The 19,380-nt window shown below is 47.2% G+C and overlaps 2 protein-coding genes across 3 annotated transcripts in view; one reads left to right on the plus strand and one right to left on the minus strand.

Annotated features, from left to right (window-relative positions):
- Positions 1-19,380, minus strand: part of LOC149348134 (uncharacterized) — a 299,145-nt gene that overhangs the window by 48,048 nt on the left and 231,717 nt on the right. The gene's annotated exons all lie outside the window — the stretch shown is intronic.
- On the plus strand, positions 7,385-8,813 carry LOC149348135 (uncharacterized). The gene has a single exon (XM_089585745.1). The coding sequence runs from the start codon at positions 7,385-7,387 to the stop codon at positions 8,789-8,791; it is 1,407 nt and encodes a 468-aa protein (XP_089441871.1). The 3' UTR covers positions 8,792-8,813.

Here is a 19,380-nt window from a genome sequence, read left to right on the forward strand (position 1 = left end):
CTCTATTAACCATGTCGCCCATCTTAACAAAGCAGAAATCATAGTGCATCGTCCCTGTCCTTGTAATGACCAGCCCCTTTTCCCGGCCGTCCTAATCTATACGTCTGTGTTTATCCCGTGGCTTATGTCGAGGACGTCTCCCTAAAGGCTAACGGGAGCTCTCCACTTCACGTTCGGTTATTTGTCTAATAAACGTCGCGGGCCTCTTGCCAGAAGCAAGAATCGCAGGGCATTGCCTTCGCAGTTGCAATGACCGGGCCCTTCGCTGCCTGTCTTCATTTGCGTCTCTGTTTATCCCTATGACGTATGTCCGGAGTGTTGCTTAAGCTTCAAAGGGGCTCTTCCCTTCTTGTTCAGTGATGTTGTTGATAAGCGCCGTACGTTATCGAGACAGCAATCACACTCGCGCAGGAGTGGGGGTCTGTACAGTTGTCGGCCTTGTCAACTGGACGAGTGATGAGATGTGTTGCTACGGAACAGCACAAGGAAAGAAGCAGCAAGAAAGCGTTGATTAATACTCCCGCTGCCTTTAGAAGCCGATACGTTGTACAGTTCAGGAGTGTTGTAAAATGACCACTGTAAAAAAAAGAAAAAGAAGTCCAAGTGCTAAGAACACAAGACATGCAGTGTCGTTTGACGCGAGTTTTTTTTTTTTTTTTTTCTAATTTCAGTTAGAATCGACCCAGTAGCAAGCGAAGAATGGCAGTGATATGCCTGGCTGTACACTGCCGAATAAACGATTCATGATTCATCGATTGAGGTAACCAGTTTCATTTCGTGTCTGTATTTTCTTTTATTCCTTGAGGCAATGCACAACTTATTAAGAAAAAAGGGAACGCAGATCCAGGATTCTTGGACATAAATTTTAATTTTGAGGCACCTGTGGAGTATTGCAAGGTACTTTTATGAAAACATTGAAGGTAAGGCTCTATTCTTCAGATGTGAAGCGAAATTTTTCTTTTAAAAGCTGTCTATCGCTCGCATCGAGTGGTTACGACTGCTATAGAAAACCAATGGGAAACGTTTTTGGCGATAGCAAGAATGTTGACTGCAGAAAAATCCAAGCCTGCCGAGGGCAGATATGCGGATATATTGATTGTTAGAACAGAATCTTGGGATATACAAAAAATTTCGGCAATAAACAACTTCGCGTTGAAAAATGCGCTTGTCCAGAATTCCTGGGCGTGATGCGCTTCGGTTAAAGTTGGCTAGAAACTCATGTTGCACAGAGCGGCGCCTTCCTCGTGTCCGAAATACCGCGCACGAAACGCGACGCTACAGCGTGCATTCAATAAAGACAGATATGGACAAGACGGCAAGTTCAGTCTTATCCACGCGTTTGTAAAATTATTTCGGGTTGTGTTTTCGCGGGAATATCTAACTACGATCGGAAAAAATTGGCAGAGGCTCAGCTTGGTTAAGCCCGGAAATTGCGAAAGCAACTTCATTCGTTACTTCAGCCCACATCCGCCGTGTCTACCGCCGCTCTGCGCCGACGGTTGGTTGGTTGCGACATGATGGATGTCTGTCCAACATCCATGTCCAACTACCAGCAGAACCAAGCGCAGTCAGGTGTTATTGCTTTCGCAATCAGCCAGGCTTAACCAAGCTAAGCCTTCAGCCAATTCAGCAAGCCGCTCTTCTTTCTGTTCCGACGTTTCTTCCGCACGGCGTTTTCTTCTCTTGTGATTATATCGCTCCGCACTACTCATAGATTCTTCTTCGGCATTAAGAGCGTCCATGAAACTACCCTCATTCAAACTTGACTCTGAACTTGTAGATGCACCCGCAGCAAGCCGGTGTGCTCGCCATTCTGCACCATACGCACGTTGCTTCGCCAACCGTTGTTCCCTTTCTTCGTCTGTTTCTTCGGCACGGCGCCGTCGCTTGGCCGCGGCACACCGTTCCAGCCCCGCCTTGTATGCATCCTCCGACATAGCACACCACTGCGAGGAGCACAGCCGCAGCCCCGTTTTATCCCAGTCTAGCGAGCGCCCTCACTCGGCAGCTGCGCCAGAGCGAAGGATGAGCCTCCGTCGATGGCAGAAAAGTGCAAGCAGTATTGCTTTCGCAATAAAAAACTTTTCGAAGCGATAGTTGTACCCGTTACAAACAAAGGTCGCAAAATGACGTATATCGCGGGTAGAAACCAAGGCTTAAGCAGAACGAAGGGAAACACACGCTCGTACGTTCTCCATGTTCCACGTGTACTTTTTCCGAAATCTTACTTCTCTAATTTTGTTATCAGTCATTGCAGATAACAAAACCTTTCACGACGCAATAGCTAACATTGTTTTTTCTGAAAGAAGTTGATCATGTGTTATATCTGTTTCCACTGTGTTATGTACATTGATTTTATGTTTTTTGCGCTTTGTGAATGTTGTTTGTTTTAATCTGGAGCAAATTTATTTTGTACTACCTGTTTTCACTGTATTATATTTATTGTTCCTTATCCTAATTAACCCACTCCCCTCTGTAATGCCTTTGGCCCTGAGGGTACAATAAATAAATAAATAAATAAATAAATAAATAAATAAATAAATAAATAAATAAATAATATGCATGTTGCACACAGGGGGCGCTCGAATGTGCATGCCACACGGATGTCAAAATAATAACGGAAATTCACAGGGACGCCTAACTTTTTTAATGCGTTTGCAATGTCACAGCATTAGCATGCAGCTGTTGATGCCTTTACAGCAAATGACGTCACTTCCGGTCTGTGACGCCACTTCCCTCCCGCCAGTGGGTGAATTTTATAACCGATGATGCCTTTTGGCCCCATGAGGCTTTTAAAGCACTTAGGCTATCCTAAATGAATCGCTTAAATGTGTTAGCATTTTCCCTTGCTGCCGATTGTGTTGCAGCTCCGCATTAAGGGTAGGACAACGATAGCGTTAATAGGTTATTTATTTATTTACAATACTGCCTGTCCCATCAGGGACCATAGCAGGCAGGCGAACAAAAATGACAAACACGATAAAAATTTGAGCAGTGCACACTGGAATTAAAAAAAAAAGTGAATACAAATCAAACACAGGTGAACAGAAAGGAACAAGCAAAATAAAAGAAAAGGTAAACATTAGCAAGGAAAAAGAAGAATACATGTCTAGGAGTCGGGTGGAGCATTGCCATAAGGAATTCAATTAGAGCACATGGGAACATCTATAGGTTAACACCTATATATGCGGATATGGCCATTCCCTACTCAGCATTCATAGATAGCTTGGAGTCCTCATACCACTCCTGGTGCAGTGGTGCAGCATTTAAGCGATGATCCACTGCATAGAGATGGCAGGTGCTGCCACCGGTGGGGCTAGTGCGACACAGGTTCCTCTTCCCGCGAAACCTCTCGCGACCAATCATTCGCTTAACTGCCACCTGTAACGGCGCTCAGTTTGCTCCCAATCCGGTGGGCCGCGGTGTGGAGGTGGCGATTACGTCGCAAGGTTTGTACCGCGTCTCACGTGACTGCCCACCGTTCATATGGCAGCTAAATTAATGACTGACCCCGATATGTTGCTTGGGAAGAGCAAGCCCCGTCTAAAGTTGGTTATATCTGAGGGGGCCACGCCTGACAGCGGGGACATCTCCGCTTGCGCAGACCCTTATAATGCTAACGCATTAATAAAAAGAAACGACTTGAGTCGCCGCATTATACCACCACAATCTGCTTTCATATCACCACTGTAGCCATTCACAAACCTTGATTTTCTAGACGTGAGGTGCAGGAAGACCGGCATGGGGATTTCAACACGCTGTCAAATGCAAAGTGACAGCCTCGAGGCTCTTTCATACATACGATGCTGTTGTAATAACGGCTCAATACACTCCACGTTCGAGAATAACACAATGAACCAAAGAATATGGCACGAATGTGACAAGCGACAACAAGATTTCCTTGCGTGGCGTCGCTGCGTGAGAAGGGTATATGTGAGGAATCTGCATACCTCTCGCGTTCATACGCCCATCAGTCTTTTCGACGTACGGTGCGCCGCCCCGCGACGCATCTCATTCTGTACCTCGCGGACCGAATCCCGCCTGTCACACGCGATGTCGCAGAAACAGGCGAACAAGCGCACACACGGCACGACGTCTCGCATAATCTCCAGGTGTTCCACTGCACGCCCGCTTTTCCGCCGCCGTCGAAAAGACGGAATCACTCAGGCGCACGGAGCAGCGAAAACCCCGCCAGGGGACAGTGCGGGCGGGAACGCCACGTGGACAGAAAGGATCGATTGGAGACAAACATGGTCAAATAGCGACAGAAACGCGAAAATAATAGAAAAATGAATGAAAGTTCGCAAGAAGAAACACAACTAAGCCTTCTTTTTTATCCGAAGAAAAAAAAACATGAATGGAGAAACACGGGAGGTGGGTGGAGCCGAGGGAATTCGCTGTGATCACTCAGGTGTGAGATGAAAGCGAAAGACAAGGGAAGGTGCACGCAGAGAGTGCGCCACTTTTGTGCCACTCGAACAAGTGTGCACCGTTGCGAAAGGTGCTTACGTCGGGCTGCAGTTCGCGAAGCTATTTGCGCTACCACACGGTTCGCGAGTGAGCAGTGCGCAATCCTTTATAGTTGGCCCCTAGCAATGCAGCCATTCAGAGGATCGCTGATTGGCCAATCGACGACGTTTCGGTACCTCATTGTCCAGTGAGTAACCAGCCTGCTCGCTGATTAGTCGTCGCAAGCTGCGGCTTCGACAGAGCTGCACGCATTTAGCGAGTGAGCCATCTAGAGCGAATAGCTCATGCGAGATAGTAAGATCCGACAGTGCAGGCAGGAAAGAAGGCAAAAGTAAAGACTGAGAGGCGTGTCGAAGACAGGCCGCCTAAGCCTCGTAGCGCAGCACTACAGTAAGACGTGGAGCGTAAAAGGCAGGGGGGTGAAGTGGATATTTCGAGGAAGGCGGAAGAAGGCCATCTGGTTCAGACCTTGAGCTGGTTAGCGCGGGAAGAAGGCACCACCGACGAAATACTCTGGACGGTGGTGGGACGTCCTAAAGGAACGGGGTTCGGTAAGGCTTCCCGCAAGAAAGTCAGGCCAAGGGGCAGAATGATCCTCGAAAGCTGAATACGCATAGTCGGTATAGAATAAACCGTGCATCTCTAACTTTTAGCCCAGGTTATAAACCTTAAATGGAGGAAGAAAGGCCAGCAACGCTTCGAGTGAAATAGTACGCCGGCGTTGGCATTCGCTATCAACACATTCTCCAGAAAGCGGCTAACCACTCAAATCACGCCAGAGGCAAGCACCGTTTGTCTTGCCGTGAAGTAAAGTACTCGACTGGTATTTTATAAATATGTAAGAACCATCAGCAGAGACATCATGTCAGGCATAAGATGACAAAAGAAATGAACGGAATACTGCAAACGGAATACTGCAGAGAATTCATGCAAACTGCAGCGCCTGATTTCAAGGACTGCTCGAGCCTTAATTCTACTCAGTCTGCAATGTTCGACATTTCAGTTATCCTTTTAGTTTCCAACTTTTTTTTATATATAACTGCGTTCCTGCGAACAGGTTCCTGGGGGAAATCAAGCAGTCTTTCAGTTTAATTTCAGAATGGCGAACTAAGACTTCCGTATATTTCTTACAAACTCCGATTCAGCCATTCTTGCCAGGAAGTTTCGAGAAAAATATCTTTGTGCAGTTAAGCAAGCAGCTTCGAACGAAAATCACCGCGCATTCAAGGGTACCACAGCTGGCATAATATTTAAAAGCCGGCTTACAGAGAAAAATTCGCTGAGTTCGTAACGTGTTGCAGCCACGTTGGTTGCTAGCGCAGTCAGCCGTGAAGTCATGCAAAATAAAAAATTAACGCGCAAGATAAAAAGCTGCAATCGTAACGTTTGCCCGCTTCAAGAATCGAAGTCCAACGGGAAGCACTTGGAATCTCGCCCTTTGCTTCGAGACGCGCGCAAACTAAAAATTCAGGGGGGCGCTTTGTTGACCTAAAGTGCGGAGAGGCGAAAACCTTAAGCGCGGTGTTGCTGCTTGTAGCGTCTTGCAACGCTGCCAGGGATTCCACAGAACGCCATCGCCCGTTGGGCTCTACGTCTTGCTTGTCGGTATATTAGTTTTTGAGGAAAGGAAGTGTATCTGTCTCACATATGTCGGTGGACACCTGAACCTCGCCTTAGGGGAAGGGAGGAAGATGGTAGTGAACGAAGACACCGCATTCACTAGACGCGCCTTTGTTCATTCCAAACCATCGGGCTGGAATGGCGGGGTACGCGAATGGATGTCAGGCATGAACATGTTGTTGTGAATCCGGCTCATCAGTATTTCATTGAGAGCATCATGTATACTCAGGAAGTTTTCGGACAGCAAGCTCCTCAGCCTGAGTGGCTGCCTGTCCTCGACCAACTAAAATCATTTAACCCATTTTATCATCGTGCACTAGCTAGAAACTGACCTGTGCTTTTATTGTCATGTCATTGTATTTTTGTTATGTCTGCCCGGCCAAGTCGGTAATAAAGAAAAAAAAAAAAGAGGCTGGAATGGCGGAGTGGTTACCGTGCTCGTCTCGCACTCCGAAGACCGGGGTTCGATTCCCGAACTCGACCAAATTCCTTCTCGGTTTTATTTATTTATCTGGTCTGGCTAGAAAGTTTAGTTACGCTAATTAGTTAATTAGGCAATGAACTAAACTCAGTCCCACTTAGTTGGAGCATCACTAAACGATCCCTTTAATTGGTTGCATGGTTACTAGCCAAAGTATAATTGGCCCCGTTTGAAATTCGCGCACTGTGATGTCACGACCGTTTCGACCAATTGAAAAGCGTGACATTTCTGTCGACAACCCCTGCTTACAACGATGAGGCATTAAAGGCTTCCGCCTTAAAATATTCAGAAATCAGACTACTGTTGCGCTGCAAGCAGCTGCCATCAGAGACCAGCACCATTTCCTGATTGCCAGGTACGCACACCGGAGTCATCTTCGAACTGAGAGTTCGCTTCTGCTTCTGGCTTCTTTCGGTACTGTTCCCAACCGCGCATCTCTCTATGCCACTGATAAAGAGGGCGGGTCAAGAAAAACGATAGGAACAAGAACTAAAAAATTCGGGGGGCACTTTGCCTCTCTCAAGTGCTGCAAGGCGAAAGCGTTTCCTGGCGCACTGTTTGTTTTTATTTGTTTATTATTTTTCATATTTTTTTTGCTCTTTTTCAGATTTTCATTGTTTTTATTTTTATTTTCATTTCTTATTATTATTTTGATTTCATTTTTGTTTATTTTCTTATTTTTATTTTTCCTTTCCTTCTCTTTATTCCTTTTATTTCCTTTATGAAACCCATGCATTCACTAGATGCGCCTTTATTCATGCTCGAACCTTGAGCCTTCGTGGCGGAAGCCGTTCTGTGCGGCTGTGCTTCAACATGCTTCTTGCTGAAAACAGCGCATCGGCCGTTGGCCGAGGTCTACCGACGTCTCAGGACACTACGGACTCGTACAAAGTTGTACTTCCCCGATTGCCTACCGGTAATGTTGTCCTTAATACAGTTTTCCTGCATGCTGACCTTAAGGGTCGCCCGTACCGAGCACCTGACTTCCGTGACGCACTCGCACAGATATTGGATCTCCGGGAAATTTTGTGCATTGGTCAATACCAAATGAGCCACGTGTGGATGGTTACCTGCGAGAGTAGTTCCTCCAAACAGAAGCTTGTTAACAAAGCGGAGTTTCCTGTCAAAGGACTGCGGTGCATGGTGTTTGACCCGGATACTAAGAACGTCAAGGTTAAGCTCCTTTGGCTTCCCCGCTATATGGAACACCGGAGGATTGTGGAAGCATTAGAGCCTTATGGCACGGTTCAGTCTGTGGAGCGTGAAAAGTGGCGGTGCCCAGGGATGGAGCTTATGGAAACGTCGAACCGTGAAATCTCCCTCACACTCAAGGATGGAGTGTCAGCAAGCACAATCCCACACACACTTAATGTTTATGGAGTGCAGGCATTAGTCCTTATCCCAGGGAGACCTCCACTGTGCCTCCGATGCAGCCGGGTTGGGCATGTACGGCGCCAGTGTCGCACGCCTCGGTGCACCCAGTGCCGACGCTTTGGCCATAATGCGGAGAACTGTGTCTTGAGTTACGCTGACAGGCTGCGTCAAGGCCAGTGGTCACGGGAAGATGACGTGGCATTAGAACACATCATGGATGTGTCTGAGGTTGTCGACGCAACCGGAGAACTAAGTCGTGAGCATCGAATAGATGGGGAACAGAAGACTTCATCACCTCAAATCAACACGGAATCTGAAGCGACTGGCCATCTAGCATCCGCGCCTCCAGAACGAAAACCGCCGGACCCGGGCCCCCCCGTGAGTGCTACAGAGACTGCTGTGCTTGCTGCACAGGAACACCTCGTCGCCACAGGTCAACGTCCGGATATGCCTCCTGTGGAGTCAGACGAGGCAATACAGCCAGTGAATGCTCGCCGATCCTCCTCTGTTGCTGATTCTGCTTCGTCGTTGGAGGGTAACGGTGAGCCGTGTGTGGCGTCGATCTCTGGCGTGTCCGGTTCTCTGTCGGCTGTCAGTGTGGCAGCGAGTGATGTGCTCCCCTCGGGTTCGTGGGCCGAGGCCTTGGCTGTCTCAGAGGAAGACATGGACAGCACCGCACCTTTGAAACGTCCAGCAGCTGACGAGGTGTGTATCGATGGCGCTGACCACAAGGCACAATGTGTAGAGGCCACGGGAAGGGTGGCGTTAAAGAGGAGGGCGATGTCTGCCCGAGAGGCCGCCAATTTGGAGGCGGGCCACCCCATTCCAGGGGATGGCGTTTGTTAAGACTGGCACCAAAAATGGCGAGCGTCGCAGCGTATCAAGTCGCTACCCTTAACGTTAGGGGTATGCGTAATCGTAGGAGGCAACAGCAGGTACGGCATCTCTTAAAGAAATGGAGTGTGTGTGTGGCCGCTATCCAGGAAACAAAGTTGTCCTCTGATGAAGAGACAGCAGCTGCTCTCGAGCCTTTTTTGTCGGGATACAACATTATTGTTAGCCACGCGAGAGGCTTATCAGGAGGTTGTATGCTATTCCTGGCGAACACGCTAGAGATGACAGCCTTGTCTTATTGCATAGATGACGAGGGGCGACTTATATGCTGTGATCTCACAATTTCAGGTGTACAGTGGCGGATTATTTGTGTTTACGCCCCCACAAAGCAGCGCGAGAGAAGGCTCTTCTTTCTGTCATTAGTTGAACATTTGTGCACGGACCGCAAAATTATATTGTTGGGAGATTTTAATTGCGTTTGTAGGGATGAGGACCGATCAGTGGTATGTAAGAGATACGACCCTAGTGCTGCATTACTTACCGACTTGGTTTCTGAATATAGTCTTGTGGATGTGGGACAGGAAAAAGGCGACTGTATACATTTCACTCATTTTCAGTTTTCCTCTAATGCTCGCCTTGACAGAATTTACGTTTCTGTAGACGCGTTAGAAAGTGTGTTTGGCTACTGGGTGCGCCCCATCTTCTTCAGTGACCACTGTATGGTGTCTCTTCAGATAGGGAGGTACACTCGGCATGTACTTCACCCTCGATGGGAGTGGTGGAAGATGAATAACTGTCTGCTCTCAGACGAAATCTTTCAGCGTGCTGTACCTACTTGTTTGAAGGACGTATGGTCACGCCGTGATCTGTCCGTTTTTCAGAAGTGGGATTTGTTTAAACAGGAGATCAAAAACTTGGCAATTGAGGCCTCAGCAAGAATCGCTTTCCTGAAGAGACACCACCTTCGTGAGCTTGGGCGCACCCTAACGGAGCTACATGAGCTAGAGAGGGTAAACCCGGGTGCCTATCTCGAAGAGATTAATAACGTAAAAGCAGAGCTTCAACAATTTGCGACAGAAAGATATAAGGGGGCCTTGATACGATCTCGGTCCCGAAGGTTTCTTGATGAGCAACCTTCTCGTCGGGCCCTGAATGATGAAAGAGAGAATGCTCTTGCGAAGGAAATATTGGAAATTCAGTATGGTAATTGCACATACAGCGATGCGCCTGGTATTCTTGCTGCTTTCTTCGACTATTATCGAAAGCTGTTTGGTAGTTGCGATGATCCAAATCAGGGTTTCGATTACAGTTCCTTACTCGGAAACTTCCCTCGACTAGACGATGAGAAGTGTGCTATAGTGAAGGGATCTATCACTTTGGATGAAATTCAATCAGCCATTTCTGCCCTGCAGAGCCAGAAATCTCCTGGGCCAGATGGTATTACTAGCGAATTCTATAAAACTTTTTCGCCTTGCCTAGTGCCTGTTTTGATGGAAGTTTTCCAAGCATCTTATGATGTGGGTGTCCTGCCTCCCACTTTCTATTCTGGGCACACAATATTAATTCCCAAAAGCAAAGATACTAATCGGTTGAAAACTGTTGAGGGATATCGTCCAATTTCCCTCTGCAATGTTGATTACAAAATTTTTGCCAAGGTTCTTAGCAGTCGTCTGCAGCTCGTCATTATGGACTCGATAGGTTCGCATCAGGTCTGTGGTATTAGAGGCCGTAGTATTCAAACACATATCCATATTGCACGTTCAGTATTAGAGACAATATCAGATGAGACAGGCCAAGTTGCTCTGATTCAAATTGACTTGGCGAAGGCTTTTGATAAAGTTCGGCACGATTTCTTGTTCGCGGTCTTGGAGTATGCAAATATTGGTGACGTCTTGCTCAAAGGCATAAGGCTGTGCTATAAGAACTCCTATACAAGGGTTATTTTTAATCAGGAGCTAACGAAACCAATACCACTAGAAGCATCTGTTCGTCAAGGATGTCCACTGTCTCCATTGTTGTTTGCCCTATATCTGGAACCCCTCTGTCTCAGTATAATTAACAGCGTAGCTATCCGCGGTTTCTCTCTGGCTCGATGTGAAGTTAAAGTTTTAGCCTATGCTGACGATGTCGCCCTCTTTTGTTCTGACAAAAAGAGTGTACTTGAGGCTCTAAACTTGACTAAACAGTTCTGTGATATATCAGGCGCGGCTCTTAATTTAGAGAAATCCAAAGGCTTTTGGTTGGGTTATTGGGGAACTAGGCCAAGCCAGTTCGGTGGCATATGCTGGGACAGTAGCCCTCTTAAGTACCTAGGCGTTCCGCTGCACCAAGTTCGCAACAGTACAGCCTACTGGGATTCACAAATTGTAACTTTACGGCGGCAAACACAGGCTTGGATGGGTAGGGAACTCTCAGTGTTTGCGAGGGCACAGGTCTGTAACATATTTTTGTTTGCAAAGCTCGCGTATGTCCTTCAAGTCCTGCATTGTGCGAGGAGGAAGGTGCAAGCAATACACAGAATATTTGCAACATTCGTTTGGCGCTCTCAATGGGAGCCCATGAGGCGTGACAACTTGTTCCTTCCCTTAGAGGGTGGTGGAGTGGGTCTTGTTCACCTGTTCGTGCATCAACTTGTTTCCCGTTTTTTCTTTTTAAAATCGGCAAACCACCCGTTTCTGGTAGCTGTGCTCATTAGGCGGCTTAGTTTTCATTTGCCTAACTTATTCGCACCGACTGTGCAGGCTCGTGAGGGGACTTTGTGGGGATTCCTCAAGGAGGTTGCTGACACTTTCAATTTCCTCACTGTGCGCTTCTCTTTAGATTACCTGTATAGCCTCTCGAGAAAACAGATGACCCAGGCTCTCACTGAGTCTTTGTTCCCTACACCATTGTATCGGCAGCCTTATCTGGGGTCTTTGGACATCAGTGTTCTAAAGCGTGTTAGGCGGATGTGCATTCAGGCAGCCGCTAAAACGTTCTTTTTCAAACTACACACAGCGACGCTGCCTGTCAAGACATTTCTTAATGACAAGGGGATGTTTGTACCTTGGAATGTGAATTGCCGTCTGTGTAACGTGCCTGAGACAATTGATCATTGTTTTATCCTGTGCCGTGATGCCATGTTTTTTTGGGACATACTACAACGAACTCTCAAGAAGGACATTGAAATTACACCGTACACTATTAGATTTCTGCCTGTTGACAAAAACTCTGTTGTGCCTTATGATCTGTTTATGCTGATGGGACTATTCAGTCTTTGGAAAAGCCGTATGATGGACAGACATGCCGAGCCACCAAGATCGTCCAAATCTGTGTTTCGAGAACAGTGTGCTTTGGTGAGGAGTGTATATGCTGCACGCGAAGAACCTCCCAGCTGGCTGCCGTGCCTAGATGCATGTGTGTGCCTCCCTGGATTTTGATGTTTTGATGGGGCTGCAGTGTTGAGTGAGGGCAATGGCGGGCTCCTATTAATCAGCCCGGCAACTTGAGACGCGATCCAGTCTGATTGAAGTTTTCCTCCTTTCTACGGATGTTCTTCCATGCAATAAAGAAAAAAAAAGAGCCTTCGTGGCGGAGTGGTAGTGTCTCCGCTTCAAATGCCAAAGGCTCTGGTTCGATTCCCACCCTCGGCGCAGTTTCTTTTTAAGCAGTGACGCCGAAAGGCGGACAAATCTGCCGACAGCGTCTGTCGACACGGCTGCCGACAGCGTCTGCTAACGACAGTATGAGGCATTAAAGGCTTTCGCCTTAAAAGGCTCCTCGCGTGCAGCGTTATCTTCCAGCAGCCACGAATCCGGAAGGGGGGGCACTGTGTCAGCCTTGTTGCAGGGCAGCGAAGCGAAGACGACACGCAGCCGAAAGCTTCAAAAATTCACGAATCACTCGGATGGGGCCATCTCTTTTGCGAGAGGTAATATATCACGACGGCGCACCCAGCGGAAGCTGCCCCAGCGGCAGCGCCGAGGGCTTTTCATCTCCGACGACGACGATGACTGCCGCCGCTCTTCAAAATTTCTCTTTGAGAGCGCGGCCGTCTTTTCTATCCACCCCGGCACGACGACGCTGCGGCATTCCTCGTTGCGAGCAGCATCGAGAACGTTGGAAGAGAGAAGGAAGAAAAAAGAAGAAGATAACTGCGCCGAAGTGAACGTCGCCATTCCGCTTTGCATACGATGCATGCCGCTCATTGCCTTGAGGCAAGTGCGTGGGACCTCTAGCGTACCGAAAATGTAATCGCGTGTTATTTTTGCGCAGCTGGGAGCTTTCCGAGTGAATCGTTTGTGCTTGCTTTCTTGTAGCTGCCAATTGCATTTGCCATGCTCATTGCTGACTTCACGATTCCGGGCATTGTGGTTTAAAAATAGCGACGATGTCTGTACACTAGAAAACGGAGGCGGGTCGACTTTGCCCCTACATTGTAAAGATTGCAAGTGTGAGCCAGTGCTTAACGGAATGAGGATTCTGGGCAGGAGTCGCGATCAGGTGGCACGTGAAATTCTTGAGGCTTTCATGAACAAAAAGAAGGGCAGCCTTTGTGTTAGCGACACTTCGGTATCCCTCCGTCGAAATGAAGTGTGCTTTCTTGACAGTTTTTCGTGATGCGACTTTTCAGTCCTGCATTTATAGCGGTTGTCTTTGATGTTTTTTTCTGGTTCTAACTGCTTTTGCTTCACATGTTTGACTCTGCTTTTGCTACGATTGTTTGACACCGCTTTTGCTAAGAGATGGAATTCTCTTATGTCTTATATCAGAATCTGTTAGTTTATCTGCAGGGGTTAAAAGTTTCTCGTCTGTTTTTTGCCTTACGTTGCTGCTTTTTTTCCACGTGCTGGGTTCAGAGCGATAATGCGATGAGTCTCATGCTTGAGCTGTATGTTTAAATATGCCACCTTTCCGTATAATAAACAGTTGGTAATGTGCGCATGTGGTGTCCCCTCTCTTGTTAGTGACCTTGTTGCGCCAGCGTTCATTTCATCATGCACCAACTCGCCCCTCAGGCCATTCTTCTGTACATTCAGCGCTAGTGTTTTCTTTTTTTTATGAGTGTGTGGATGTTTGTTCGCATTGTTCATATTTTATGAACGTCGCCTGATTACATATGCACGCAACAGTGGATGCACGAAACGAGAGACAGCAGCGCACAGTAGTCGTGAGGAACGCAGGTCAGATTTCGAACCCAGACACTCGCGAAAGAAACTGCTGCGTAAAGTCTCTAAAGGCATTTTCTGTTAGAAGATTCGCGAACACACCCACTGATTTTATCAGGTGGATGGAGCTCTGAAGCTGGCTGGAAGTACGCCCATGCTATGAAGAGGGCTAAGCACAAGCATTTTATATCTATATACACAGCTAGACCATGAACATTTGTGTGTATCGGGTCTACTACGTTAAGTCGACAGATTGTGAGCCCCTTCTGTAATGAACGCATGCGCACGGGTGATCATGGACTGTCAAACCTTGAATTTGAGGAAAAACAGATATCTTCTTGTGCAGGCAAAAAAAAAATTAAGGGGGGGGGGGGGGGGGGGGGCTGCATAACACTCCAGATAGCTCATGCTTTTTTAGAAAACTCTTCTCACACGCAATGCGAGAAACAAAGCGGGCGTATGCTCCCAGTCAAAAAACACAAAAAAGAACGACAGAATTGTGCCAAAAACTATACAAAATGTTTAGCAGTTCAGTCGTAACGGCAGATTTTTTCCGTTGTTTTGAAGTATTTCTCGGCAGTATTGCAGTTTTTGCGTAGTACTTTTCAATACTCTGCAAAGCTTTTCCATAGTAACTGCACAAAATGCTGCTGTTACTACAAAAATTTCTGCACTTACTATAAGTTCACAGGCAAAAACCTTACAGAAAATGTGTTTTGACTACATAAAATTTTCTGTTGCGTTTTTTGACTGGGCTGTATTTGGGCACAACGTCGCACCATCATGTATAGGCGTTGTTCGCAGACCGCGCCGTCCTTAACGTTTTGCTGCTGTTTCGCTTGTTAAAGGTGACATTGTCGCGCGTCCACATGCGCTGACGTTTAAGTACGCTTGTGAATAAACCTACTTCTTGATGTGTGCATGTTCAACGCTTCCCTACGGCACAAAGCTCATCTATGTGCTGGTGACTACTGCTTATACGTGCGATGCTCAACCATGCCCGTGTGATTATCGCACTGGCAGTTATCACATCTTCCATCACGACGGTGCAGTCTGAATATCTCGTTACATGGTACCCTCTTAAAGCGACACGTATCGTTGTCTCTCCGTCTACACACAGGCTACTCACTAATTAATGCCCGCTAAATGTATACGGCACAAGTTGATTCCACCCTACATTAGCCCTCCAGCACGCATTTCACTCCGCCTTGGTCATCCCATGGAAGTTTCCCGCCCACAGACTCATACCACAACGTTTGCTGCATCATTCTTTCCTCGCTCAACCAAAGACTGGAACGGCCTTCCACACGACGTCGCTGCAACCACCTGTCCATCCTCATTTTTCAATTGTATAACTGCCATATTTAATGAATAACATCTTTTTACATAAAGTTCGATTCTATCTGTACCCACCCGTTATGTAATGCCCTCTAACTAGGGGTCTTTAAGGTAATAAAGTGAAGTGAAGTACAACGAAACCGTGGAGCCTATATTTTTTTAAATTAGTGCTGTTCATAAATGGGAGATTAATGCGATCATTATTTAAAGAGTATTGATTACAAAGCAGAAGAAAAAGCAACCATATGCCACCGGTGGACTCCAATCTGTAATTGGGAAGTGGTGGGTTCGGATCACACCGGCAGCATGTGGTTGTTTTCTCTTCTGCTTTGTAATCAATGATCTTAAAATAATTACTCTATTAATTTTCAGTTCGTCAACAAACACCGCAAATTAAAACTAAAACATCCTTATGCTCCTCCGTTTCGTTGAGTGCTGGTTTCATTCATGTATGTCATAACGAGCCCTTCTTTTTCGGCCCGCCGCGGTGGCTCAGTGGTTATGGTGCTCGGCTGCTGACCCGAAAGACGCGGGTTCGATCCCGGCCGCGGCGGTTGAATTTCTTGGGAGGAGAAATTCCAGAGGCCCGTGTACTGTGCGATGTCAGTGCACGTTAAAGAACCCCAGGTGGTCGAAATTTCCGGAGCCCTCCACTACGGCGTCTCTCATAGCCTGAGTCGCTTTGGGGCGTTAAACCCCGTAAACCAAACCAAACAAAACCTCTTATCCCTTCCCTCGTCTGCTCAAGTTGGAGAGATGTGTACCAATAAATACGCAGGAACTCTCAGGAGCCATCCAGCAGAAAAGGTGAATAACAGCGTAGAGAATGTTTAGTTCCGGTATTCCCAGGCGATCTGTAGGCAGTCCCAAGAAAGTTATACAGGATAGTTGTAGATTCTATAAATAGAGGTCTGCAGACTGTCCAAACAAATGTCCTGGATGAAATCAAAGAGCAGGAACTTATCAAGCTCATCGCTACTCGCCGCGTGTATACGCACACCCAGTATCTTTTATCCGCGGTCGGCCATGTGTATAGGCCGGTGATTGAGAGCGTATGCATTGGCAGCAGTGCGGTGCGAGATAGAACGGGCTTCCGCCCGAGAGTTCGTGATGTCACGCTTGTCTAAACGGCCGGCTGATTTATGTTGGCCCAGCAGCCGCCCGGTTTTTTCCTAGGCACGACGGATTGCGGCAATTCGTTTCGGAACCCACGTCTTGTGCGCGCCACCGTTCAGTGCATTCGCCCTGGCTCGAATACCGAGTATACGATTGTAAGGGGGGGGGGGGGGGGGGGGGGGGGGGGCATACGATACGGTCGGAGTTGCTGGGTACGGCTAACTATGAGCTCCGTATAACGTCGGATGTATTGCGCTAGTCACAAACAGGCCTCCCTGTATGGTTAGATAAATGTTCCTGTATACACGTCGGTTTTGCTCCAAGCTTCTGAAGAGCTCGCAACGAGGTTTTGATACCGGTGGAGATAGTCTCATTTGTCTTATGGATACTGTAGTGTCACAGCGGAATACGTTTTTTTGCTTCAGCAATAGGTTAGGAAAAATGAAAAAATGAAGAGTAAAAAGCGTTGCATGGTTCAGCTAGACGTGATTCCCAAGTCAGCTGCCGTTCAAACCTAGCCATGAAATGAAGCAAACAAATTATTTGAGCTGTGGTCGGCAATATCCAAATCCTTACTGCAGCAACACTAGTTATACATGAGTATCATGGATAGCGTACATTGCTTCGCTAAGTCACTGAGAAGATGACCTGCAATGCATGATCAATGAGTTACACAGGCAGAGCAGAACGGTAGGTACTAAAATTAACATGCAGAAAACGAAGGTAATCTTCAACAGTCCCGAAAGGGAACAGCAGTTTAGAATTGGTAGCGAGGTGCTGGAAGTGGCAAGGGAATACGTCTACTTAGGGCAGGTAGTGACCGCAGATCCGGATTCCGAAAGCGAGATTACTTAAGAATAAGAATGAGGCGGGGAGCATTTGGCAGGTTCTCTCAGATCATGAGTGGCGTTTCACCAGTATCCTCAAAGAGAAAAGTATATAACAGCTGAATCCCACCGGTACTCACCTATGGGGCACAAGCGTGGAGGCTTACGAAAAGGGTTCAAATTAAATTAGGAAAGCGCAGCTAGCTATGGAAAGAAAAATGATAAGTGTAACGTTAAGAGATCGGAAGCGGGTGGAGTGGGTGCGAGAACAAACGCGGGTTAATTACACCCTAATCGAAATCAAGAGGTAGAAATGGGCTTGAGAAGTGCATGTTATGCTAGGAGAGATAACCACTGGCCCTTAAGGGTAACCGAGTGGATCCCAAGAGAAGGCAAGCGTAGCAGGGGGCGGCAGAAAATTAGGTGGGTGGATGAAATTAAGAAGTTAGCGGGGATACAGTGGCCGCAACTGGCAAACAACATGAGAGAGGCCTTTGCCCTGCAGTGGGCGAAATCGTGCTTACGACGATGATGACGATAATCCCAGCAGTCTAATTTGTACTACAATTTCATGATGTTTCAGGTTGTTCCCAATCAAAAGTTTGTGATGATAAATGTACAAAATATTAAGAGGTCATTTAGGCTTATTTGTGACCCGACTTCGGAACGCACCATTCTCTGAATGTTATAGGATGCTCCATAGTAAGGCTAACAAAGCAAATTTATTGTCATAATGAAAGGCGCGAAGGTTCGAGACTGTCGTTTCATGTGCCAACAATTTCGTCAAGGTTAGCATTGCCCTCAGTCTGTCGAGGGCTCCAAAAGTACCGCGGTGTGCTTCGCTCTATTAGCACTTCTCGTGCTGTGTTTGCCACAATTTTATTTTTCATAATCATCATCACCTTTATTGTCATCTTAATATTCTAAAATTACAAAAACTTTCAGGACCAACAGCCAAAGCCTAGTGAAGGGTCCGACACAAATGCAGAATATAGAAAATAAGCAGAAAGGGCAAAATATATAGAATGATCAAGGAGGAGGAAGAGGTAGAAGAGGAAAGGCAGGGAGGTTAACCGGAATAATAATCGGTTAGCTGCCGTACACGGGGGTAAGGGGGTGAGGGCATAAAAAAATGAAAGAGAAAGGGGAGGAACAGAAAATTGAAGTCACTCTAAAACGGAGAATGATCAAAATACGAAGAAAACAATTGGTGCGTTTTTTGAAGCACCGACTAAAGGCTGGAAATTGCGCAGTAGCAAGAAAAATAAATTAAATAAAAGATACAAGGTTTCTTTTGTTTTTGTTTTTTTCAAATAAAGCGCACATGGTACAGTCTAGCCCGGTTATAACGAAGTCGGCGGGAATCGGTAATCACTTCGCTATATCCGCTATTTCGTAATATGCGGACTACGAAAAAAAAAATGCAAACATCGGCATACCGATTTATTGCCGCTGAAAGAAGTCGTCCAGCGTCCCCTGAACACGTTTCGCGAGTGCGGACTTCAGGATTGCGGCTTCCATACCATCCAACTGCGAACCAAAGATCTGGTCGAACTCCGGACTCCCGAGGTATATCCGTAGCGTGTCAACAGCTGCGATGGCCGCTGCAGAGGTGACCGGCTTAGGGGCACAACTAGCATCGTCGCATTCGCTGTCGGAGGCGCTCTCCGCCAAGGTCTCTTCCATGACACTCGCGGCTACTTCTTCAGTCGTCAAGTCCTCGGTGGCAACAAGGTCTTCGTCGGCGAAAACGGAGTCCATGTGGCTTAGATCCGCAGGCACAAGGTCCAAGTCGCTAGCTGAATCCCAAAGCTGCTTCAAGCAGGCCGTCGCGGCGGCAGCATCAGCGGTTGCAGCGACGTCAATCGCGGTAGCTTCGTCCCAGCAGGCGCGGCGTGCTCTACCGCTCTACGCCGTGACGCCGTTCAAGGACGGCGCAACACGAGACCGGCGTGCCATGCGATGCAGTGAAGCAACCTTTCGCTCCGAAGGAGAGCAGTCGACGTCACGAAAGGACGCCGTCAGCCGAATTTCGCTCTTATTTTCGCGGAAAAAATCGCCTCAAGGACGCAAAATGTGTTGATTGGCAGATTATTTTTCGCTGGGAATTAAATCTCTTGTATGTATTGAAAATGTATTGAAAATGCAAAAATGGGAATGGGAAATTGAAATC

The sequence above is a fragment of the Amblyomma mixtum genome, chromosome 4 (assembly GCF_055824585.1).
Source record: "Amblyomma mixtum isolate Tamu chromosome 4, ASM5582458v1, whole genome shotgun sequence".
Taxonomy (NCBI): domain Eukaryota; kingdom Metazoa; phylum Arthropoda; class Arachnida; order Ixodida; family Ixodidae; genus Amblyomma; species Amblyomma mixtum.

Excerpts from the sequence above, each read along its gene's own strand:
- LOC149348135 (XM_089585745.1), top strand. The coding sequence starts at position 7,385 with ATGCTTCTTGCTGAAAACAGCGCATCGGCCGTTGGCCGAGGTCTACCG.